The sequence below is a fragment of the Perognathus longimembris genome, chromosome 23 (genome assembly GCF_023159225.1).
Source record: "Perognathus longimembris pacificus isolate PPM17 chromosome 23, ASM2315922v1, whole genome shotgun sequence".
NCBI classification, from domain to species: Eukaryota; Metazoa; Chordata; class Mammalia; order Rodentia; family Heteromyidae; genus Perognathus; species Perognathus longimembris.
Window position 1 is genome coordinate 28,007,804 of NC_063183.1, and position 25,806 is coordinate 28,033,609.

Consider the following 25,806-nt stretch of genomic DNA (forward strand, 5'->3'; position numbering starts at 1 on the left):
GGCTGATGTCTAACTGGCTTTAGGGTGGGGATGTAGACATTACGACAGTGGCCTGACATCTCAGCTCTGCTAACTCTCCCAGTTATGTTTATATCTCCTGGAGTTCCTGGACATACCATATTTTATCACTTTTTCTTTGCAATCTGCATTTTATCAAGTTGAATAGTTTTTAAAAAATTGATAATACATTTTCCTAAACTTAATGTTTGAAAGTTAGGTAAATAACAGTTGTCAGATTTGCTGATTAGAGCTTCATAGCCATACAGTTTGAAAAAGCAAAATAACAACAAAGAGTTTGGAGAGCTTAGATATCTTAACTGCTGGGACTGGGAATATGGCCTAGTAGCAAGAGTGCTTGCCTTGTATACATGAAGCCCTGGGTTCCATTCCTCAGCACCACATATATAGAAAAAGCTAGAAGTGGCGCTGTGGCTCAAGTTGGCAGAGTAGCTAGCCTTGAGCAAAAAAAGAAGCCAGGGACAGTGCTCAGGCCCTGAGTTCATGCTCCAGGACTGGCAAAAAAAAAGAAAAAAAAAAAAGACATCCCAACTGCTATAAGGCCTAAGATATTTCCAGTGTTAAATTTTCTTCAATTAAGTTTTAAAAATTTAATCAGCAGGGAGCTGGGAATATGGCCTAGTGGCAAGAGAGCTTGCCTCGTATACATGAAGCCCTGGGTTTGATTCCCCAGCACCACATATATAGAAAACGGCCAGAAGTGGCGCTGTGGCTCAAGTGGTAGAGTGCTAGCCTTGAGCAAAAAGAAGCCAGGGACAGTGCTCAGGCACTGAGTCCAAGGCCCAGGACTGGCAAAAAACAAAACAAAACAAAAAAATTTAATCAGCAGCTGCCATTGGCTCATGATATAATCTTAGTGACATGGGAGGCTGAGAATTGGGAGGATTGAAATTCAAGGCTAGCAAAACCTACATGCAAGATGCCTTCTTAACTAATAGCTGGGTGCAATGGGCTATGCTTTTCCCCTTACATACGTGGGAGGCTGAGATTGGGAGGCTCTCAGTTAGCTCTGACAGAAAACTCTTAGACTGTCTTATCAGAGAGAAGCTGGCTTTGGTGCTGAGCATCTCATCATAGCTTTGATGCGAAGTGTAAAATAAGATAGGGGGATTGGTGATCATGACAGAGGTCTGGGGGTAGAGGAGTAGAAACAAAAGATACACCCACAAAAAAAAACCCCCAAAACAAACAGCAAAACTTCTTTAGAATAATCAGTGCAAAAAAAGGGGTGAGGGGGAGCTGGAAGTCTAATATTGCAGTATTGCCTAAGCAAGACAGAAAGAAGCCCTGAGTTTAAACCCCAGTACCACCAAACTAAATAAAGGACTGAATTATTATTTTTTACTATTTCTTGATTTTTAAAAAAAAAATGTTCATCACAATCCATGGAAGTGCTATCTAATACTGTGTGTTGTATCCATAGCCTTAAAAAAAAAACAAAACAGCACCCTCAATGACCGTACATTTATACCTTGGTATTTATATCTTGGTTTTTCTCTTAACAAGTCACCTTTAATTCCAAAGCAGGTTCTGCAGAGAATGTGCAGATTATTCAGCTTCAGGTTTTGAACAAAGCCAAAGAGAGACAGCTGGACAACTTGGTGGAAAAGCTAAACGAGAGCGAGCGCCAGATTCGATACCTGAACCACCAGCTGCTGCTGACCCAAGGTAGGGCCAGCGACTTCCAGGCTCTGCTTCACAACCAGCTACCCCACAGCTGCTCAGCCTGTGCCACCAAACTCACTTTGTTGTGTTACTTGTCTGTATTTTCTGTTTCCGGTAAACTCAGGATGGGGCCAGAGAGCTCAGAGTAAGTGACAGAGAGCAAACCCCATGACTCTGGGTCCTTGGCCTTGGATTATTTCCTTCCAGAACATACTATTCTGCAATTCTCATTTTTTTTCTTTTTTTCTTTTCTTCTTCCTGTCCTGTATTTTATGGCTCCCCCGCTTCTCTCTTGGGCTGTGAAAATCAACAAGCATTATTTAACTTTCTTGAGGGCATTCTGCCTTAAAAAAAAAATCTGTTGACCCCTTGTGAACTTTCATCTGTAGAAGAATTTTGTGACTGAACTCTAGCTGATTTCAAATATAATTTGAGAGTGAAAAGCTCTTTTTCTGTAATACTCATGAAATTCTCTTTTTAATTTGGTTATGGGGCTTGAACTTGGGGCTTGGATGCTGTCCTTGAGCTCTTTGATCAAGGCTAGCAGTCTACCAACTGGAAGACACAGCATCAGTTCTGGTGGTTAATTGGAGATAAGAGTCTCATGGACTTTCCTTCCTTAGCTGGCTTTGAACTGCGGTCCTCAGATCTCAGCCTCTTGAGTAGGTATGATTATAGGAGTGAGGCACTGGCCTGGCCTGAAATTCATTTTGAAAGAAGAACTCACAAGTTGTTATAGCAAAGATGTGGGAAGAATTTAAGATTAGGTTTAAAAGTCCATTGCCTGTATGTATAGTGGGCAATTGGTTCTCAGATACTTTTTTTTTTTTACAAGCTGACCTCAAACTCATCCTGCTTTAGCTTCCCACTTGCTGAGATTACAGATGTTCACCACCATGCCTATATTCTCAGAGCTCATTTTTTAGTTAACAAGGATCTATTATATCTGGGTAATCTCTGGTAATACAATAAAAAGAAATTCAAGGCAATCACGATTCTGTTTGCAATGCCTCTTACCTATAATAAAGATCTCTTAGGAACTGTCACAATCTGGCTGTTGCTACAGTGACATTTTCCCATACCTTTTCCATGTTCTAGATGAAAAGGATGGTTTGACCCTCAGCCTTCGAGAATCACAGAAACTCTTCCAGAATGGAAAAGAGAGGGAGATCCAGCTTGAGGCACAAGTGAAATCACTGGAGACCCAAATACAAGCATTGAAAATCAACGAAGAAAAGGTGAACCATTTAACTTTTTTTTTTTGCTTGTTCTGTCTTTTTGCCAGTCCTGGGGCTTGAACTCAGGACCTGAGCACTATCCCTGGCTTCTTTTTGCTCAAGGCTAGCCCGCTACCGCTTAAGCCACATCTCCACTTCTGGCTTTTTCTATATATGTGGTGCTGAGGAATTGAACCCAGGGCTTCACGTATATGAGGCAAGCACTCTGCCACTAGGCCATATTCCCAGCCCTGAACCATTTAACTTTATGGTCAAAATTTGTTGCATGACATTTACTTAAACACCCTCATGATGGGGAAGGATTAAATTTAGAAGAGCTTTGTAGCTTCCTCCTCCATAGCCTGCTTCTCCTCTTCTATTGGAGGGGTGGTGATGGCATCTGCAGATGTTGGGGAGAGACCTTGGATCCTCTGCTGCCTTCAGCTGGCCAGCTCTAAGTTCTGTTGATGTCTGTGTGTGTGTGTGCGCGCGTGCGCGCGCGTGCGTGTGTGTGTGTGTGTGTGTGTGTGTGTGTGTGTGTCTTGAACTCAGGGCCTGGGTGCTGTCCCTGAGCTCTTTGGCTCATGGTTAGTTCTCTACTAATTTGAATCATAGCTCCACTTCTGGTTTTCTGGCGGTTCACTGGATGTAAGAGACTCAGGGACTTTCCTGCTCAGCCTGGCATTGAACCTTGATCCTTAGATCGCAGCCTCTTCACTAGCTAGGGTTACAGGCATTGAGCCACCAGTGCCCAGCATGTCTCTAATTTTTTTTTTTTTTTTTGCAAAAGTCTCTTAGCTACATTGTAGTCTTACCCTTTTTAAAGCCATCTGAGTAATCTTTCTAGGATACAGTTCTGATTTTGTCATTCCTTGCTTAAAGCCTTTCAGGGCTTCATGCATGCTAGGCAAGTACTCTACCACTAAGCCACATTCCCAGCCCTGACCCACTTTCCTTGTGGGACAAAATTGCATGTGAAGATGACGATGTGGTCTTTGCTATATAGTTGTATATCTGTCATCGTTTCCCTGGAATGTATTTTCCACAGAACCTGGCTATTGGTTCAGTAAAGCCCCATCACAAATTTTTTTTTACCTCTTGAGTTTTTCCTCAAGCCAAATGATCACCTGTATTATAGCACTCTGGGAACACCTCCATGGTGTCTGTGGATTGCCCTTACCTTTGTAACCTATCTAGCCCAGTGGTTGGTACTTACTTGGCGGTCAGTGTGTCTTGAATGAGTGTTGTTTTCTTATATATTTCTGCTTTGATACTCTTCTGTTGCTTTACATTGTGTTTTGGAATTGGAAAAACAAGGGTGGCCCCTAATACTCTTTGAAAATCTTGCAACTTTTTTCTGTGTATATTCCAATGTATAAGTTTCCTATTTTTGCCCTAAGAGATTACTGTAATTTTTTTGTCTTAAAATTTTTGGAAAGTGGAGATTAGGAGGATCATAATTCGAGGCTGGCACTGGCAAAAAGGTAGCAAGATCTCATCTCAACCACCAAACTAGGCACAGTGGTTTGTGTCTCTGACCCCACCAACTTATGAAGCATAGTTAGGGCCATTTGGACTCAACGGTCAGCCCTAGGCAAAACTGGGAGATTCTAACCAAAAAATAAAATGTAAAAGGACTGGGGGTATGGCTCAAGTGGTAGAGCACATGTTTAGTAAGTATGAGGCTCTGAGTTCAAGTCCTAGTATTGCTAACTTCCCTTCCTCCAACTGTAAAAACAAAATATAAGTTTATCTTACAGTTCTGGAGGTCAGCGGTTTGATAAGGATCTCACTGGGCTAGAATCAAGGAGATAGCAGGACCACGTTACTCTCTGGAGGCTCTAGAGCAGAATCCATTGTCTGACATTTTCTAGCTTCTTGTGGCCACCTAGTCTCTCTGGTTCTGATTTTTCCATCCCTTCAGATTACAATGCGAAATGCAGAACATTCTTACTTTAAGGTCATTTGATTAATACCTTTAATTCCATCTGTAGCATTACTTTTCTCTTGCTCTGCTGCATAACATAGTCATAGGCTAGGTGGATTAGAAAAGCCTTTGGGGGCCTTCGTTTTACTTATAGTACCAGCTGTATTTTTTTGGCCAGTCCTGGGCCTTGCACTCAGGCCCTGAGCACTGTCCCTGGTTCTTTTTGCTCAAGGCTAGCACTCCGCCATTTGGGCCACAGCACCACTTCTAGCTTTTTCTATGTATGTGGTGCTGAGGAATCGAACTTCGTGCATGCAAGGCTACACTTTACCACTAGGCCACATTCCAGCCCCCAGCTGTATTTTCAGTACTTTGTTTTTAGCTGGGCATGGTGGCACTTACCTGTAGTCCTAGCCACTTGGAGACTGTAGGAGGATCACTTGCACTCAGGAATTTGAAGTCATCTTTGGAACATGATGTGATCTTGTCTAAAAAGACAGAAACAGCCACGCTTTGGTAGCTCATGCCTGTAATCCTAGCTTCCCAGGAGGCTGAGATCTGAGGATGATCACATAGTTCAAAGTCAGCCTGGGCAGGAAAGTCTAGGAGACGAGTATCTCCAATTAACCAGCAAAAATCTGGAAGTGGAGCTGTGACTTAAATGGTAGAGCACTAGTGTTGAGCAAAAAAAAGCTCAGGGACCACTCCCAAGCCCTTTTAAGCCCCAGGACCAGCACACAAACAAAAACAACAACAAAAGCCCCCCAAACCAGACCAAAGACAGAAACAAAAACAGAAACACAACCCCCCAAAGGTTTGCACTTAATTAATGACCGCTGGCAAGTGTTACTGGGTTTTCAAGGCACAGCTGTCACTTTGCTGTGACATAACAATTGACTTGCAGCCCACTTTGCTCACCCAGCAATGCACGCAGCACTGGCAGCCTTACTCTGAGCAGCAGATTCCTGGCCTGACACCCACCCACATTGCTGTTATGCTGCGTAAAATCCTCTTTCACACCCCTCTGGTAGCTATGAAATCTTATCTTTTCAACAAGTATTGTTCCAACAAACCAGGGGCTCTGAGGGTGGCAGCTAGGGAAGTTTTGAGGAACAATGGCCACCTTGGGGAGAGACTCCTTTCTTAGTGTGTGTGTCTATGTGAGTGTGCGCCAGTATGTGTCAGTACTGGGACTTGAACTCACTCAGGCTTCTGGTTCTCAGCTTTTTCACTCACCACTTACACTCTACCGCGTGAGCCGCTTTTTGCTAGTTTGTTGGATTCGTCCTTTTGGACTGCCATTGAAGCTCGATTCTCAGATCTCCTCTTCTTGAGCAGCTAGGATTATGAGCTTGAGCTACCAGCACCTGGGTTCCTTCTTCGCTCTCGTTAAAGCCTGGCTGAGTTTTAAGGTCCATGGGTGCAGAGTTTAAATACTGTTAACTTGGATGTGTGTACTTGACTAGGTGATCAAGAAGTCCAGAACAACTGAACTGGCTCTGGAAAGCTTGAAGCAGCAACTGGTGGACCTTCATCACTCTGAATCACTTCAGCGAGCCAGAGAGCAGCACGAGAACGTTGTTACAGGCCTCACAAAGAAGTACGAGGAGCAAGTGGTGTCTTTACAGAAGAACTTGGATGCTACAGTTACTGCACTTAAGGAACAGGTTGGGCTGATTTTCCATGAGCCACAGTTAGCAACTAGTAAACCTGATTATTTTTTGTCACTGATATTTAGTGACTCCTCACATAGAAATCTTGTATGTTTATACAAGGTGTTTAGGTTGTGAGACTTAAAAGTGAATTTTAAAAACATCTGTAAAAATATACTGAACAGTATATGTAGTTAGTTTTTTGGTCAGTTGTGGAGCTTGAGCTGGGCCTGGTCCCTAAGCTTTTGTGCTCAAGGCTAGTGCTCTACCACTTTGAGCCACAGCTCTACTTCCAGTTTTCTGATGGTTAACTGGAGAGAAGAGTCTCACAGATTTTCCTTTGAACCTCGATCTTCAGATCTCAGCCTTTTTAGTAACTAGGATTACAGGTGTGAGCCACCAGTGCCCGGCTAATAGCATACTTTTAGAATCTTTGTTTGTTTTAGCTGAGTGTGGCACAGGTATCAGGCTCTGCATGGGCTTGTAGATGTGGATGAGAGGTGCATTCTCCACTGATGGCTGCTTCTACATAGCCTCCACACTCTCATGACTCATTATTCCCAAACATATCTGCCTGTTTTTGTGGGGTTTTGTTTTGTTTGCAATGCTGGGGATTGAACTGAAGGCCTTGTACCTGATAGATACACTCTCTACCATTGAGCCATATCCCTGGCCCCACATTCCATAATTTTTTTTTCTTTCTTTTTTTTTTTTTTTTTTTGGCCAGTCCTGGGCCTTGGACTCAGGGCCTGAGCACTGTCCCTGGCTTCTTCCCGCTCAAGGCCAGCACTCTGCCACTTGAGCCACAGCGCCGCTTCTGGCCGTTTTCTGTATATGTGGTGCTGGGGAATCGAACCTAGGGCCTCATGTATCCGAGGCAGGCACTCTTGCCACTAGGCTATATCCCCAGCCCCCATAATTTTTTTTAATAACTCATACAAACATGCAATTACTGTTTTCTTTTCTTTTTTGGCCAGTCCTGGGCCTTGGACTCAGGGCCTGAGCACTGTCCTTGGCTTCTTTTTGCTTAAGGCTAGCACTCTGCCACTTGAGCCACAGCGCCACTTCTGGCCATTTTCTATATATGTTGTGCTAGGGAATTGAACCCAGGGCTTCATGTATACAAGGCAAGCACTCTTGCCACTAGGCTGTATTCCCAGCCCCAATTACTGTTTTCTTTGTCATTTGTCAAGTGTTTATTGCAACACTTGCTGCGTTTGAAGCATTGCAGAGACTCCTTTGAGGGGACAGTAAAGAGAAATAAGATGTGTATGAGGTAGAGAATAAGAATAGAAGAAATAGATTCAGTTTAAACAAATTTCAGAGGAAGGACAGGATATTTTTGGCTGCTCTGAAGCCCTGAACAGAATGAGCTTTTGCCCTCTCAGAATAGAACAAGCTTCCATGCGAAGAACTCTGTCCTTTCTGGGTTGGGATTAAAAATTCCATGATTGAAATGGATTTGCTTTCATGTGTGTCCCTACCTACATTGGTACTGACAGCATGAAATGAAAATAGGAGGACAAACCTTCCCTTTGGCATGAATAAATCTAATTTTAGAAATACAGCATTTTGTGAATGTGGAATAGATAGGGACTTTGGAAGTCCTCTCCTTCATCTTTTATTAGCAGTATTACAAAAGAAAGAGACTGAGAAGTTGAGCCTCAGCCAAGATCACATGTGTGTTTTCCTGACTTCGTTCTGTGCATTTGCCCTTGTGAAAGATGCTGACATGTTTAAATCAACGTTTCAAACTTTAGTGTGTGTTAAAGCTGGTCATGACATGTCTTCTTGAACTCGTTTCCTTGTAGGAAGACATTTGCTCTCATTTGAAAGATCAGGTAAAACAACTGGAAAGGAATCAAGAAGCGGCCAGATTGGAGAAGACAGAGATCATTACCAGGTTGACGAGAAGCCTGGAGGAGAGTCAGAACCAGTGTGCCAACTTGTTGCAGTCAGGTGGGTATCTTCCTGGGCTTATATCGCTTCAAAAGGCCAGGGAGAAAGAGATTGGGCAGATGAGGCCAGCTTAGACCACAAGTTAGCCAGATCCTATCTCAATTATTAAGCTGGGTGTACCTCTGCTCTTAGCTAACCAGGAGGCATAGGTAGGAGGATTTTGCTCTCTGAGGCTGGCAAAGATGCAGGAGATCCATCTGAAAAATAACATAAAGCAAAAAAAGGATAGGTGGTAGAAAACCTGCTTAGCAAGGACAAGGCCCTAAATTTAAATCCCAGTACCACTAAAAAAAAAAAAAAAAAGAAAAAGCTACCATGATATGCAGAGAGATCATATAGGAATAGAGAAAGCCAAACAGCATGTATGCTGCTGGTTGTATTTTTTGGTGCTGGTCATAGGGCTTGAACTTGGGGCCTCAATACTGTCCCTTTTGTGGTCAAGGCTAGCACTTTACTATTTGAACTACAGCTCTACTTCCTTCTTTTTGGTTGTTAATTGGAGATGAGTCTCATGGGCTTTTCTTCCCAGGCTGGTTTTGAACTGAGATCCTCAGCCTTCTAAGCAGCTAGGATTATAGGTGTGAGCCACCGGCACCTAGCTGTGGTTTTTTGGTTGAAATAATGTTAAGTATTCTTATCTTTTTGTTTTTTTGTTTTTGTTTTTGTTTTTTGCCAGTCCTGGGCCTTGGACTCAGGGCCTGAGCACTGTCCCTGGCTTCTTTTTGCTCAAGGCTAGCACTCTACCACTTGAGTCACAGCGCCACTTCTGGCCATTTTCTGTATATGTGATGCTGGGGAATCGAACCCAGGGCTTCAAGTATACGAGGCAAGCGCTCTTGCCACTAGGCCATATCCCCAGCCCTGGTTGAAATAATGTTATATATAAAGGTATAGCTCATTTTTATTAGGTAATTTGGGAAATGCAGGAAAAATATAAAGTAGCAAATAAAAATCACCAACCATTTCACTGCTTAGAAGTAGGTATTGTTAGTGTCTGCATTAACGTTTTTTCTTCAAATAAAGTGAACATACATGCATAGACAGTGCTCTGCCTGTACTCAGCCTATTTCTGAAATATATTAAGTGAAGGGCATATACAAAATTGAAAAATAAATATTCTAAGTTCTTTCCCTCTGGCTGACCTGACTCATAACAAGGTCACAGGAGTCCAAGGACATATAGGGCATGGCACCATACTAGATCTTTTTTTTTTTTCCTTTGGCAGTGCTGCAGCTTGAACTCAGGGCCTTGGGCTTACTAGGCAGGTGCTTTAGCAGTGGAGCTACACCCCTGTTGGCAGTGGTTACTTTCATTGCCTGGGCTGTGAACCTCCTTGTGCTTCCCTGTTTTGCTGGTACCCTATGACAGGTACATGCCACTGAGCCCCCAGCCATTGTGTGCTTTCATTGGTTTATATGAAGTCTCATGAACTCTTACGCTGGGTTGGCATTGAACTGTTGCGATCCCCTGATTTCTGCTTCTCAAGTGGCTAGGATTACAGGCCTGAGTTCCCATCCCTGACTTCATGCCAAATCTTGGAAATAGATTTAATGGATTTAACTTTTATGCTTCTAAACAGATTGGTAACAAAACAAAACACCACCTTCTGTTGCCTCAGTGGACTCAAGTTCTGTAGCTGGTGGGTTCTTCATTCCCTTACATTTACTGTTTTCTACGTTTTGTTCTTTTCTCCAGGCTCCATACAGGAGGTGGCTCAGCTTCAGTTCCAGCTGCAGCAAGCACTAAAGGCACATGCTCTGAGCGAAAATATGAACAAGGCTTTGCAAGTGAGTGTAGCACTTGGAAGAGGCCATGGAACTGAGCTAGTCAATAGTGACATCACCTTTTTCAATCTTTGATTACTCTATGTAATAGAGGTAGCAAAATCATCCTCAAACCAGCCCACACTAGTTCACCAGAATCTCCCCCACACTCTTGAGTATTGAAGCCAGTGGCAGAGCCAGGGCCCTGCCCTTTCCTGCCAGTCTGCCCACCACCTCCTTCACAGGAGGGCGTCAAGAGGTGTACACCAGACAGACGTTATTCTCAGGTGTGGGCAGTTTTTATTTAGCTATGATTCTCTCATCCTGCCCCCATCCCCATGCTACTTACATTTTCCACTGAAATGAGAGCCTGGAGAAGAAAGAGTTCCAGGATTTTGCTTTTTCATTGGGACAGGCTAAAATACAGCATGTTCTCAGCAAACCAAGTAGTTTGTCTTTTATTGTATTAAGCCAAAAAGCAGGCTTTTGCCTTTCATCTTGAAGGACAATATTCACAGAAGACAAAATATAAAGGATAGGGGTATGAGAAACTGCCTGCATTTGCTCCATCTTTCCATCCTTTCCATCCATCCATCCATCCATCCATCTGATTAGTCATTCTCCTACACATCCATTCTGTATGTTTAGAAACCTAATTCAGGTTGACTTTTATGAAGTTATTTAGAATGCCTGGTAATAATAGTGTATTTGAAGTTTTTCTACTTTTTTTTTTTTTTTTTTTTGGCCAGTCCTGGGCCTTGGACTCAGGGCCTGAGCACTGTCCCCGGCTTCTTCCCGCCACAGCGCCCCCTCTGGCCGTTTTCTATATATGTGGTGCTGGGGAATCGAACCGAGAGCTTCATGTGGCAAGCACTCTTGCCACTAGGCCATATTCCCAGCCCGTTTTTCTACTTTTTAATCATTAAAATTTTTTTTGAAACATATAATGACTGATTGCTTCAGATAGGAAAAGGAAGAAAATTATTTTCAATAATTTTGTGTTCTAGGAGGAATTAACAGAACTGAGAAATGAGATTTCACTTTATGAATCTGCTGCAAAGCTGGGAATACTTCCAGGTGACTCAGAGGGGGAATTAAATATGGAACTCATGGAATCATATGTGGATCTGGGTATTAAGAACGTCAACTGGAAACAATCCAAAGTGAACAGGTATTGAATGAAGAGTTTAGAGCCTGCGCTACTGTGGTGACTATGGTAAACAGGTGTCCCATGTAGGAACAATGACCTGATCAGGGGTTTTTGAATCTGAAGAAGTGTGCTCTTCAGGAATTTATTTCTGTATGTGGGGTACTAGGGATGAAACTCAAAGATTCCTGCTTGCAAACTCTACTACTAAAACTATACTTCTTCTAGTCCATTTGCTTTTTTGTTTGTATATTTGCTTATTTGTTTTTATATTTATTTTTCAGATAGTTTCAAGCTAACTTTGGCCCCTTTGCCTCCGAGGACCTGGGTTATAGAGGCATTAATAAATTATATTTCAGTGTGTAAGCAGTACTTGAGCTCAGGGTCTTGTGCTCTCTCTCGGGTCTTTTAGTCACAGCATTTTACCACTTGAGCCACACCTCTACTCCAACATTTTTTTTTGCTGATTATTTTGGGGATGGAGTCTTGAAGACTTTTCTGCTTGGATTTGCTTTTAAGAAACCTCTATGTTTAGATCTTGTTTAATCCTTAGTAGCTAGGACTACAGGCATGGGCCAGTGGTGCCCGGCAAGGCACTGCCTATTCTTACTGAAGTATACATTTCTGAAGTTGAATGAATAGAAATCTGAAGTATTGATACTGTATTTTGCCTCATATAGAAACATCAGTTTCAGAAAGGCAAAAGGTGGATTCTTGTATTGAAATTACACAAAGTAAATTTAAAAACAGATTATTCATCTGTTCTAACAATTAGGATACATACACAGTATTTTTAATATTAAACCCTATATGTTGAAAGCATGTACCTGGCACGGGGCCGGGGGTGGGGGAACGTGACTCAAGTGGCAAGCATAAGGGCCCAAGTTCCAACTCCGGGACCAAAAATCAACCCCAGAACAAAAAACAAAAATACATGAAAACATATACCTAGCATTCAACACATACTTCGTAAAAAAGTTCTGTATTCTCTCTAGAGACAGATTTTGACTCCAATATTACCATGTTAGAGCTGAGAAAACTGAAGCTCCAAGAGGTGAAATACTTTGCTTAAGAAGATCACAGCAGGGCTGGGAATACGGCCTAGTGGCAAGAGTGCTTGCCTCGTATACATGAAGCCCTGGGTTCGATTCCCCAGCACCACATATATAGAAAAAAGCTGGAAGTGGCACTGTGGCTCAAGTGGCAGAGTGCTAGCCTTGAGCAAAAAGAAGCCAGGGACAGTGCTCAGGCCCTGAGTCCAAGCCCCAGGACTGGCAAAAAAAAAAGATCACAGCAGGGCTGGGAATATGGCTTAGTGGCACAGCAGCAGAATAATACCTGAACCCACCCCACTTCACCTCCCTCCCAAGATAGGCCCATTTACACGACTGTCATACCTTTTGGCCTTCAACTTCATTCTTTGTACCCTTTGATGTAGTTCATTCCACAAAAGATTTTTCTTTAACTTGTTATTACTTTGTTTTAGTTTGTGCCATGATTGGCCTTGGAATTGAGTATGTATACATAGTCATCCATCCATTCACACACATATGTATTCAACTTTTTGAATATTTCATCATGATCTACTTTCCTCCCTCTTCTCATCCTACCCCCCGCTTTTTTTTTTTTTTTTTTTTTGCCTGAGGCTTGAACTCAGGGCCTGGGTGCTTCTCCTGAGGTGCTTTGTGCTCAAGGTTAGCACTCTACCACTTGAGCCACAGCGCCACTTCAGGCCTTTTCTGTTTATGTGGTGCTGAGGAATCGAACCCAGGGCTTCATGCGTGCTAGACAAGCACTCTACTACTAAGCCACATTCCCAGCCCCTTCCCTACTTTCTCAATCCTCTTTTCTTTTCAGACATGTCTCACTTTGTAGCTCAGCCTGGCCTCAAACTCATCCACCTGCTTCAACCTCCTGAGTACTGAGATGACAAGTGTGCATTACCACACCTAGCTACTTCTATACTTCCTTGTTACTCAGTATTCACAGCCCCAATTCTTAAATCATTCTGAAGTATAGACACACTGGAGATAACACATCTGTATTATTATAGTAAAAGAAATGACTGGCCTGTTCAACTGAGAAAGCATAGAAAAACAAATCAGAGTGATTAATTGTTGAGGTTCAGCAAGAAGACATCCAGGAAAAGGCAGGACAATTTTAAGGAAAGAAACACAGCTTATAGTTATCCCACCCACTAGTGGCTTAATAGATGATAATTTGGCATTGAGAAAATGAAAAATATTTATTCTCAGATCAAATTTAAAGGATATGGGAAAGAAAAAGATTAGTGCCTTTCCTCTGGTAGACTATGATCCTTAGGGGGGGAAAAAAAAGGAAGCTAATGATTCCCATGTTGAACATTTTAGTTCTTTGTTAACTTGAGCTGACCCAAATACCCAATGCTGCTTTTATCATCTGTCTACCTTGTCCCTTAAGCTACCACCTAGTAAAATGTAAGGGTTTAGCCTCAAAGTTATATTTTAGATTCATGGAATTTAAGCAGCTAAATCTGTATGCAGCTTGCAGACGGTTTCCTCTCTCCCTTATTATAGTTGGCTGCTAAACTCAAATAATAAACATTTAACAAGTGGAATGCCTTTTCCCTTTGGTCTTCTCAGCAGGCTTCATAAGGGACCACAGTTTATTTGGATTTAGGGGATCCAACTTCCATAGGGCCCAGTGAGCAAGCCTTCTGCTGGTGGGGGTGCCTGGTCACCAACCCCAGCTCCCTCCCTGCCCCTCTCCTTTTTGAAAAAAGAAGAGAAAGTTATTTTAGCAAGCACTTTCTTTGCCTCTTGGCTACCTCTAGGACAGGGTATGCTAGTTCAGTGGTCAGCATTCAAGCAGAAAAATCAGTAAGTAAGTGCTATTCACCACATCTGACAGTGTATGAGGACACATAGTAATGTATTTTATTTCTTACATAATGCTGTCTACAGCTATTTATGTCTATATTTGGAGGGAGAGAAGTAGTTTGAGTATATAAACTTGCTCTCTTTCTTACATGAGATATACTTACATGATATACATTACATAAACAGAAATATAAGAGCTTTTTATAACATTAAAAACATTTACCTAAGCCCAGTGCCGGTGGCTCACACCTGTAATCCTAGCTACTCAGGAGGCCAAGATCTGAGGATTGTGGTTTGAAGCCAGCCAGGGCAGGAAACGCCATGAGACTCTTATCTCCAGTAAACTACTCAAAAAAAAAAATCTTCCTAATATTTTTGTTAATTCTCTTCTTTTCATATATGTGCAACAGTGTAACAGTTTTATTTAGAATCACCTAAAATTAAAGAATAGTAACCCTTTTTAATGGCACATGTCTATAATACCAGCTACTTTGAAGGCAGACAGTAGGATATCCAGAATGAAGCCAGCCTGTGCAAAGTTAGTGAGACACTATTCCCCAAACAAAATGCAAACAAAAGGGTTAGGGGCTGCTGTGGGGTAAGTGGTATATGTGCATTGGCCTCTAGTTTTTGTTTTTGTTTTTGTTTTCATTGTCAAAGTGAAGTACAGAGGGGTTACAGTTTCATATGTAAGGCAGTGAGTACATTTCTTATCCACTTGTTACCTCCTCCCTCTTTTTTTTTAAACTGAGGGCCTGAGGACTATCTCTGAGCACTTTTGCTCAAGGCTAGTGCTCTACTACTTTTAAGCCACAACACCACTTCTGGTTTTCTGGTAGTTAATTGGAGAGAAGAGTCTCATGGGCTTTCCTGCCTGGGTTGGATTTGAACTGCAGTCCTCAGATCTTAGCCTCCTAAATAGCTAGGATTACAGGTGTGAGTCAGAGAGGGAGGCAGAGAGAGTCAGAGAGGCAAAGAGTCGGAAAGGGAGAGAGAGGGAGGGATGGGATGGGATGGGATGGGGGTAGGTAGCACCAGTGGTTGGTTAGGATGACCGGTGTGTAGTATTCTCCTCCCTCCCCACCTTTAACATCCATGGAACTGTTGCTCAGTGGTTGAACACTTTGCTTAGCATGTGTGAAGTCCTGGGTTTAATCCATAACACCACAAAATAAAGTAAATGAACAAGTAATGACTAAGTTTAATAAAGTTGTTTTGCAATACTAGTATATAGATAGGAAAACATGGCCACCATTGTGGTTAGAGCTTTAAAGGAAGAAGCATGTGTGAACTGTTCCTTGATATAACCCCACAATTTCTCCATCAGTGTTGTACATCCAGAGGCCCCAAAGGAGGAGCTTTCGAAAGACGAGGTCATCCTGAGGTTGAAGGCAGAAGTCCAGCAACTACTGGGGAGTAACTCAGTGAAGCGCCATCTAGTGTCTCAGTTACAGAATGACCTCAAGGACTGTCGGAAGATGATTGAAGACCTCCAGCAAGTGAAGGAGGATAAAAGCACCAGGGCTGAGGTTTGTACCTTCTGGAGGGTTTAAAGCAGTCACTGCAAAGAGATGTCATGAAGGAAACTTTTTTTTTTTTTGGCCAGTCCTGGGCCTTGGACTCAGGGCCTGAGCACTGTCCCTGGCTTCTTCCCGCTCAAGGCTAGCACTCTGCCACTTGAGCCACAGCGCCGCTTCTGGCCATTTTCTGTATATGTGGTGCTGGGGAATCGAACCTAGGGCCTCGTGTATCCGAGGCAGGCACTCTTGCCACTAGGCTATATCCCCAGCCCCATGAAGGAAACTTTTGCACTTTGAACATTCAACTTAAGCCTTTGACTTTCAGAGGTTCATTTGACCCTTTTAGAAGTTTTTTTTTGGCCAGTCCTGGGGCTTGGACTCAGGGCCTGAGCACTGTCCCTGGCTTCTCTTTGCTCAAGGCTGCCACTCTGCCACTTGAGCCACAGCGCCACTTCTGGCCATTTTCTATATATGTGATGCTGGGGAATCGAACCCAGAGCTTCATGTGTAAGAGGCAAGCACTCTTGTCACTAGGCCATATCCCCAGCACCCCCTTTTAGAAGTATTTGAAGCTAGAAGGAAGAGCTATCCCTGCTTGCCCTTGCTCTTAGGGAAATCCTGCCAAAAAGGATGTTGAGCCTCATCCTGAAAGACCAATCTAGGTGAGGAGGTGGGAAACAAAATCAGCCCTGGGGAGAAACCTATGGAAGCATATAGCAAATAAGCAGGTGGGATTAAGGGAGTAGGTGCATGACTACAAGATCACCCTCTGTGAACTCTTCAGTAAAGGCCAAAAAGATGTAGATCTGCCAACACTTATTTTTATAAAGAAAGATCATTAGTCTGGTATCAATGGCTCATGCCTGTAATCCTAGCTACTCAGGAGGGTGAGATCTGAGGATCACAATTTGAAGTCAGCCCTGGCAGGAAAGCCCACAAGATTCTTATCTCCAATTAACTACCCAGGAAAGCATATAGTCCCTGAGTTCAAGGCCTAGTAATGGCACCAAAAAAAAAAAAAAAAAAAAGACTGGTCATAGCTGTCATAAAATCGAGAGATTAGTTAATTGATATTGAACTCCTCTTCGTGTTATAGGAAAATCTATTCAGAGAAAGACCAAATCTAAGTTTAAACTGCCTCAGGTAGCTTTCTTTCTTTCTTTTTTGTCGGTTGTGGGGCTTAGGTACTATCTCTGTATCAAGGCTAGTGTCTACCACTTTGAGCCATAATTTTATTTGCAGTTTTTGGGTGATTACTTGGAGATCAGTGTCTCCTGTACTTTTCTGCCTGGGCTGACATTGAACCTCATCCTCAACTCTCAGCTTCCTGAGTAGCTAGGATTATAGACATTAGTCACCAGCACCTGGGTTCAAATAGGTTTGGAAAGAGAACTGGGTCATCAAAATTCTCTCTACAGTATTTTGAAGCGCATATTCTAAGAATTAAGGCAGCCAGGAAAAAAAATCTTGACTGCATAGACTCCTTTGCATTTTTTACATGAACACTAATAATATTGATAAATTTTACTGTGTTATACATACTTTGTAATGCATTTTTTTTTTTTTTTTTGCCAGTCCTGGGCCTTGGACCCAGGGCCTGAGCACTGTCCCTGGCTTCTTCCCGCTCAAGGCTAGCACTCTGCCACTTGAGCCACAGCGCCGCTTCTGGCCGTTTTCTGTATATGTGGTGCTGGGGAATCGAACCTAGGGCCTCGTGTATCCGAGGCAGGCACTCTTGCCACTAGGCCATATCCCCAGCCCCTGTAATGCATTTTATATCCATCATATATAGAACAATTTAAAATTACTTCAGAGTTTTAAAGTTTTCTTTCTTGTCATAGGACTTCATAGCAGTGGTTAATTTAAAGCTGAATTTTTGCCCAGGAACATCATCTACAGTTGTAAAATTGTTTCTGTATAAAGCCAGAATATGCAGCTCTGGTTTTATTCTCACAATGAAAATTGAGAGATTGGAATGATGGGAAGGAGATCCAATACTGTGATGCCACTCACTGCAGATGAACAACTGGACTATTAAGGGAAACTATGATAAAGGCCTTGGACAAACCAGTCTGGGCTTAATTAGCCCTCAGGACCCATAGCCACACTAATTTTTTTAATGAACATAATAAAACAGGTGTGTGTGTGTGTAAGAGTGAGAGAGATCTCTATAAAAGAGCTTTGCCTTTTTTTTTTTGGCCAGTCCTGGGGCTTGGACTCTGGGCCTGAGCACTGTCCCTGGCTTCTTTTTGCTCAAGGCTAGCGCTCTGCCACTTGAGCCACAGCGCCACTTCTGGCCATTTTCTGTATATGTGGTGCTGGGGAATCGAACCCAGGGTCTCATGTATATGAGGCAGGCACTCTTGCCACTAGGCCATATCCCCAGCCCAAGATCTTTGCCTTATCTCAAGTTCGAGGTTAAAGTTATATACAAATTCGAAACACCTCCGTAGGCAATGTTTAGTAGCCAGCTCAGAATGTTTCCATCTATAATCTTTTCAAGGCATACAGTTTTTGCATTACATTTTTTGTTGGTTTTTGAGGATTATACGTTCAGTATTCCACCTTTAAGGAAATGTTGAGCTATTCAAGTGACTCTTCCCTTGGCAAAGGCGTTCGAGTTGCTGTGCTCACATGTACCCAGTGTCTATGTGCTTGCCATGATGATCTGTCATAACTGGGTATAAATCTGGTCATAAATAGAGGCTTTCAGTATCAACAGATGCTATTTTTAGTGTCAGTAATAAAAACTCCTCAATTTGGAAGAAACACAAAGGAGTATCATAAACTTTAGAAAGTAGAGACTTTAAAAAAAAAAAAGCTGTTACAATGAGTAAGATCTTAGAATCTTATTAGTTTCCTTCCCCAGATCTGAAGAGAGGCTAAGAGGATAGGAAGGGAAGACTGCTGCTCTTCTGTGAGTTGGTAGACTGAGCTGGAGCCTGGGTGGTTTTCCTTTGCGTTAGCATGAGATAATACCTGACCTTACCCAAACATTATAGAAGCTCAGAACCAGGTAAACATACAGGGAGCGATTTCTACCCTAGAGGGAGCAGAAGAAACGCAAGTGAGAGCAGCTGTTAGAAGCCCTTTCCCATCCCAGACAAATCTTGGGCCATGATTATGAGGCTTAAAAAAGACATAGAAGAAAATTGGAGACATTTGTAGAGGGTCTGTAGACCAGTTGGTTATGCATCCGTGTTAATTGTATTCGCTAGTTTGGATAATGTTTGTTTTAGGAAGATGAATAAAAGGTATGTGGAAATGATTTATGCTAAGTTATAACTTTGGTAAGTATGGAAGTATTTCAAATGAATACATAGAAGTTTGGGAAAAACCTGGCAGACTTATGTCTTCTTCTTAGTCTAAAACAGATACCTCAGAAAAACCAGCTAATCAATTAGGACTTGACGCTTCCTCTTCTGATGTGATTGTCAGAGATGACATCTTGCAACTTAAAAATGAAGTCCAAGCTTTACAACAACAAAATCAGGTAATTAAAAATGTCCTGTAGCTGGGGCTGGGAATATGGCCTAGTGGCAAAGTGCTCGCCTCGTATACATGAAGCCCTGGGTTCTATTCCTCACTACCACATATATAGAAAAAGCCAGAAGTGGCGCTGTGGCTCAAGTGGTAGAGTGCTAGTCATGAGCAAAAAGAAGGCAGGGACAGTGCTCAGGCCCTGAGTTCAAGCCCCAGGACTGGCAAAAAACAAAACAAACAAAAATGTCCTATAGCTGGGCGCTGGTGGCTCACGTCCATAATCCTAGCTACTTAGGAGGCAGATCAGAGAATTAGGTTTGAAGCCAGCTCAGGCAGGAAAATCTATGAGAGTCTTACCTCCAATTAACTAACACACACACACACACACACACACACACACACACACACACACACAAAACAAACAAACAAACAAATAAAAAAAACAAAAACAAAACCACCCAGAAGTGGAGCTGTGGTTCAAGTGGTAGAAGAGATAGCATCCAATCCCTGAGTGAGTTCAAGCTCCAGGACTGAAACACACACACACTCTCTCTCTCTCTCTCTTTCTCTCTTGTATTTTAACAAGAATTTTCATGACCTTATTAATTACAAAGGTTAAAACAGACATTTTGAAAATAGTTAGATAGCTCTGTGTGTATATTTCCCTTTGAGGTTTGGGTACAGTTTCATTTGATGGTTTGTGTAATTTGTTTCCTTTCTGTGCACTAGCAAGGCTGATAGAGATACTTTCTTCTGTAGCCAGCCCTTGTCCAAAAAGAGAAACCTTGCTTATTTAGATGGTCACAGAAAATTGCTAACTTCTAAGATTTATTTTGTTAGTTTGCCCTACTACACTACTTCTGTGGTTAAATATTTTCATATATTTCAAAACAAATAAGAAAGTTTTGACTCCTATCAGAAACCTCTTTTACCAAAGACGAGTATATGTATGTTCTCAGCAAGGTATGAGAGGTTTTTTTGGTATTACTATAAAAATAAGATTATGTCAATGTTACAGGGCAAAAATCAAGCACAGAGAGATGTTAAGATGATTGAGGTTAGACTAGTCCTTAAAAATGATTTTCAATTTCCTCTAAATACTTTAAAATTTTTGTGTCTAGGAACTTAAAGAAGCTGAAGAAAAACTGAGAACTGCAAATCAAGCCTTATGCAATCAAATGAGACAAATGGTACAGGATTTTGATCGTGATAAGCAAGAAGTTATGGATAGGTAAGTTCTCCTGTAGATACTTGTCTCCTCCAAGCCTATTCCTCTCCCCCATAAAAAGGTTTTAGCTGGGCTGTAGCTCAGTGGCAAAGCACTTGCCTAGCAAGTGCAACATCCTGGGTTCAATCCCCAGTACCAAAAAAAGAAAAGATGAAAAAGGGGGCCTGGGAATATGGCCTAATGGCAAGAGTGCTTGCCTCGAATACATGAAGCCCTGGGTTCAGTTCCCCAGCACCCCATATATAGAAAACAGCCAGAAGTGGCGCTGTGGCTCAAGTAGCACAGAATGCTAGCTTTGAGTAAAAAGAAGCCAGGGACAGTGCTCAGGCCCCGAGTCCAAGGCCTAGGACTGGCAAAAGAAAAAAAAAAAAAAGGAGAAGAAGAAAAGATAACAAAATGCTAGGTACGGTCTTCATTGGATCTTGGATTGTCAGAGATGCCTGGCTTCTCAGATTAGAACTTTTCTTCAGGATCAGCATTATGAAGCGGGTTAAATTCTGTGCCACTTTCAGAATTGCAGTTCAAATGTTTAGTGCTTGTGGTTTGGTTCTGGCTCTTGTGCTTTTTTTTTTTTTTTCTGAGAAAACAAAAGACTAACCTGGGGAATTATCTTTTATAAAAGAAGAAATTTGTGGGAGGAATTATGTCTTCTAAATACCAAATCATAAGCTTTGAGACAGACTTTTGGAACATAACTTACTTGTAAGTTGGATACTACTAGTATTTGTGTTTAGTACATATGATGTGGAGTTTTGGAACCATACCCTGAATTGTTTCAATTAATTTGCTTAGAAGTTCTCAACAGACACAATTCTGTCTGAAAGTCTGGGACATTCTCACATCCAAGGTTTTTTTTTCCCCTTTGGAAACATGAAGAAAGAAAAATTTGAAGATTCTCATAAAAATTATTGGTTGTAAATTGATCCATTACTGTTTTGTGTTGGGGAAAAGCAATCTGTCCTTAGTTTGCAGTGGAAAGTAGGAAGGAAGGAAGCCAAGCAGTTTGTTTTAGTCTATTTCTAGTAATGCCTAGCGTTGCTTTAAGACTCTGCCCTCTGTCACCAGATGTGAGAGGACGTACCACCAGCACCACGAAGCGATGAAAGCCCAAATACGGGAGAGCCTGCTAGCAAAGCATGCTTTGGAGAAGCAGCAGCTCTTTGAGGTCTATGAGGGGACTCACTTGCAACTCAGGTGAGACTAAAAAGGGTTGGCTCCCCGTTAGCTATAGAGATGACTTTCTTCTGGCCTGTAATCTGGAGGAAAATTGTTATACAGCCCTTGGTCTTGTGGTCATTTAGTTGTTTATGTGTTCAAGGTCTGACCTGGATAAAATGAATAAGGAGATGGCTGCTGTACAGGAATGTTACCTAGAAGTGTGCAGAGAGAAGGATAATCTAGAATCCACACTCAGGAAGACCATTGAAAAGGAACAACAGGCTCAGGAGCAGAAGGTATGGTACGAGTATAGGGTTGCAACATTTCTATGTCACTTCCCTTCTCCAGGCCTTGGTACCGGTCATTTAATTACTTGGTGTGGAGAAGTTCTCATATAGAAGTCTCTCTACTTTTGGCTATATAGTATAGCTGTCTAGCTGTAGAGCTCACACAATTCAGTAAGTAAGTAGTATAATAAGTATTAAAACCTTCATAGGAGATTGGGAAGAGTGGCTTATTCCTGTACCCATTTACATGGGAGAGAGAGATTGGGAGGATCTGGAGTTTGAGGCTAGCCTGAGCAAAACGTTACTGAGACCTTCATCTCAACCAGCAAGCTAGATGTGATGGTGTGTGCTTATCATCCTTCAGAGAAGGGAGAGGCTGTAGGGGGCACAATCAGTGCTGGGCTGGCCAGTGTCGAGAAGAAGACACAAGACTCCACCTGAAAAGTAAGTGAATAAATAGCCTAGAGCAGATAGGGTATGGCACAGGAGGCTGAGATCTGAGGATTACAGTTTGAAGCCAGCTTGGGCAGGAGAGCTTATGAGACTATTTCTAATTAACTCCAAAAAAGCTGGAAGTGGAGCTGTGGCTCAAGTGGTAAAGTGCTAGTCATGAGTGAGATAGCTCAGGAACAATGCCCAGTCCCTGAGTTCAAACCCGAAGACTGGCACACAAAACAGGGTATAGGGCTCAAGTGGTCCAACACTTGCCTAGTAAATGCCAAGGCCCTGAGTTCAAATCCCAGCACTACAAACAAAAAATAACCAAACCAAAAAGCCTTTATAGGAAATAGCATATATGTAGAAGAAAATGGTATTTCCTTGTAGATTTATTCTAGAAGGTCAGAGTGGATCAACTCAGTCTAAAACCCAAGGATCTGCTTTTAGTTTTTGTTTTTTTTTTTGTGGCTTGAACTCAGGACCTGGGTACTGTTTCTGAGCTCTTTTGTTCTACCACTCTAGTGCTTTACCATTTTGAGCCCCTGGCTCAACTTCTGGTTTTCTGGTGGTTAATTAGAGCTTAGTCTCACAGACTTTCTTGCCCGGGTTGGTTTTGAACAGTGACCCTCAGGTCTCAGCCTCCTGAGTAGCTAAGATTACAGGTGTGAGCCACCAGTGTTCAGCTTACTTTTTTTTTTTTTTTAATGCATTTGTCAACTACTTGTGAAACCTTACTTAATCCAGTGAGCACTACACAGAGTATTCTCAAAAAATAAAAGTCACCAGAATATTCTTCCAGAGACCTTTTCCTCGGATGCATTTCTCTCTGGTAGCCGATTGTCATTTTACTTTGCGTGTGGTCTCATCGTGGGTGGGGGAGGTTCTAGAGGGGAGGGTGTGAGTGCTGGCTCCTTTCAGGGAAGCCAGAAGAGCTGCAGTAATTCTAACTGCCTGGGTCTTCCAAGCTGCTCTTGGTGAGCATCCAGGACAAAAATCACAGGTGGACAAGGGCCAGCCTCTTCCTTCCCTGTGCGGGTGACAGTGCTTCCCAAGGCTCACGTCTGATGAAGGGTGGGGGGACCAGTCTACAGACCACAATTTGAAAGCCACCTGCCTCAGGCTTAATGCGTTAATCTCAAAGGCTTGAATAAATGTTCCATACAGAGGGTTTTCAGTAAGTTATATTAAAGCATGGTCTTGCCATCGCAGACTTTAAAGAGAAAAGGAAAAAAGGCAGGTGAGACATTCAGCTTGTTTAATATTGTGATTATTTTTGTGATTATTTTGGATTTGGTGAAAACACACGTCAAGTATCTATACCATCTATGGATGAAGAAGAACTTGTAAAATTGCCTGTTTTAGTTAATGTTGCCAGTATAAAAGTTAAAAGGATCTTAAACTTCCTAGCAATTGGACACTTAGTCTCCAGTAATGCTTTAAGTAAAATAGGGAGCTCTTCAGATGACTGTTTTTTAAAAATGGATAAACTGGCAAGAACATGAAAGTAGAACTATTAAAGAGGTCATTCTTTTCAGAACGATGTTTTTAGAGTATCTTTGAATCAATTTGACTATAAAATTGGATCTCTTATAATAGGTAAATTGTGATTAATAGCTGTTGCAAACTTTTGACTTACAAATATTTGTGCATAAATATAAGAAGGAAAGTTGTAACTATTTGGCTTCCCCTCAAACAACAAACAATTTAAAAGATTACTTTTTTCCTTTGAAAGTTTAAAATTATAATGGAAAACAATTTACTTTTTCCCTTCATTGGGTGTATGGTTCTGTAAATTTTGAACACGTGTAGATTTATCGGGATTCAGACCAGTTTTATTACCCTAAGGATTCCCAGTACTATGACTTTGTAGTTTTCCCCCATCCTCACAGGAAGGGCCAATGGATCTAGAGCATGAGAAGCTGAATTAATTCCTTCCTTCTCTGGGAATTGTTTGGGTTTTTGCTTTGGTTCATTTTATTATGGAGTTTAGTAAGCTCTTTGCAATCTTGATAAACCAGTCAGAAGTGAAACACCTGTATATTTAGACTTCAATATTTTCTTATGCTCCAGAGGTAAACAAAGATCTACCAGTTTGTTTTCTTGGGAAATGTCTGTCTCTCGCCCTCCCCCCCCCCCATTTAAATAATGCAAGCATCTTATGAAGGCCAAAAGTAAACTTGGTTTTTTGGGGGGTCACTCTTTGCAGGACATAGGTTGTTTCTCTGTGGACAAGCATTGGTTAGGGAACTTAGTCTGCATACAGAATTAATATGACAAACAGCATCAGGAATCTGAGGTTATTTTCACGTTTCTCATATGCTGAAACAAGTTATTGAGTCAGGCTGTCGGAGCTCAAGTTTTTGTTTTTCTGTTACTTGGGTTTTGAACTCAGGGTCTGTCTCTCACTTAGCTTACTTGCTTGTAGTTGGTTGACACTCTTAGCACTTGAGCAATGCCTCCAGTCCAGCGTTTTGCTGGTTATTTTGGAGATGGAGTCCGTCTGACTCCTCAGTAGCTGGGACTACAGCTGGGATTACCATACATTAAACTCCTTTATATCGTACAGTAATCAGTGAAGGAAGGCTTATGAATTTGCAGATGAGTCGGTTTTCTTTCACAATGCCATTCATATATTCCATGTTAAAGCTTACTTATTCAGTTGCAATACAAGCTAAGTAGGCCCTTCTTACGAGTTTCAGTTGGGCTCTCCACTTCTCCCCTACTCCAGGTACCAGGGTTTGAATTCAGGGTCTTAGCACGTGCTGTGCTTTCTTGCTTGGCTAGAACATCACTTGAGACACATGGCTTTTTGCTGGTTATTTTGGAGATGGAGTCTAGTGAACTTTTTTTTTTTTTTGCCTTGGCTGGTTTAAAAACCAAGATCCTTCAGATCTCAGCATTTTGAGTAGCAAGGTTCACAGGTGTGAGCCTCCGGCACCCACCTTCTTTCCCTCATCTAAACAATGCACAAGTGTAAATGTATTATCGTTATTATTATTGGCTTAGAGGCTGTTAACATTATTCTATAGTAGTACTTACTTGAATTTTATTTTTAAGAGGCAGTTATTGGAGGAAAAAGAAGAACAATTAAGCAAATTGCAGTTGGAACTTGAAGAAAAGTACAAAGAAACTCTTGTGGTGGAAAGAAACAAGTGGATAAAAGAGCAAGAATCTGGCATCAAGCAGCAGATTGACAATGAAATGATGTTAGCCAAAGCACAGTGGGATAAGGAACGGAAAGAGGTGTGGGTTAAAATAGCTTTCTTATCACCATGTTAAAAAAAGAAAGATGTTAACTGTACAAGACAGTTCTTCCTAAGCAGACATAAAAGGTTTAACTGGCAAGTACCTACCCAGTCATCTGTTGTGTCTCAGAATGAGGTTATTAGTCGCTTACAATTACCCTCTCTTGACTCTTCACCCACATTCAGGATATGAGATTTTTTTCTTGGGGGGGGCGGCAGTGTATTGCTTTGGTTCAAAATG

At 41.9% G+C, this 25,806-nt stretch overlaps 1 protein-coding gene across 1 annotated transcript in view; it reads left to right on the plus strand.

Annotated features, from left to right (window-relative positions):
- The window catches only part of Cep152 (centrosomal protein 152), a 64,557-nt gene that overhangs the window by 13,100 nt on the left and 25,651 nt on the right, over window positions 1–25,806 (plus strand). Inside the window, 12 exon segments of the mRNA XM_048332451.1 lie at window positions 1,543–1,686; window positions 2,782–2,921; window positions 6,294–6,494; window positions 8,291–8,438; window positions 10,134–10,225; window positions 11,209–11,372; window positions 15,534–15,735; window positions 19,091–19,219; window positions 20,331–20,440; window positions 21,503–21,631; window positions 21,756–21,891; window positions 25,378–25,563. Coding sequence (XP_048188408.1) covers window positions 1,543–1,686; window positions 2,782–2,921; window positions 6,294–6,494; window positions 8,291–8,438; window positions 10,134–10,225; window positions 11,209–11,372; window positions 15,534–15,735; window positions 19,091–19,219; window positions 20,331–20,440; window positions 21,503–21,631; window positions 21,756–21,891; window positions 25,378–25,563 — 1,781 coding nt within the window.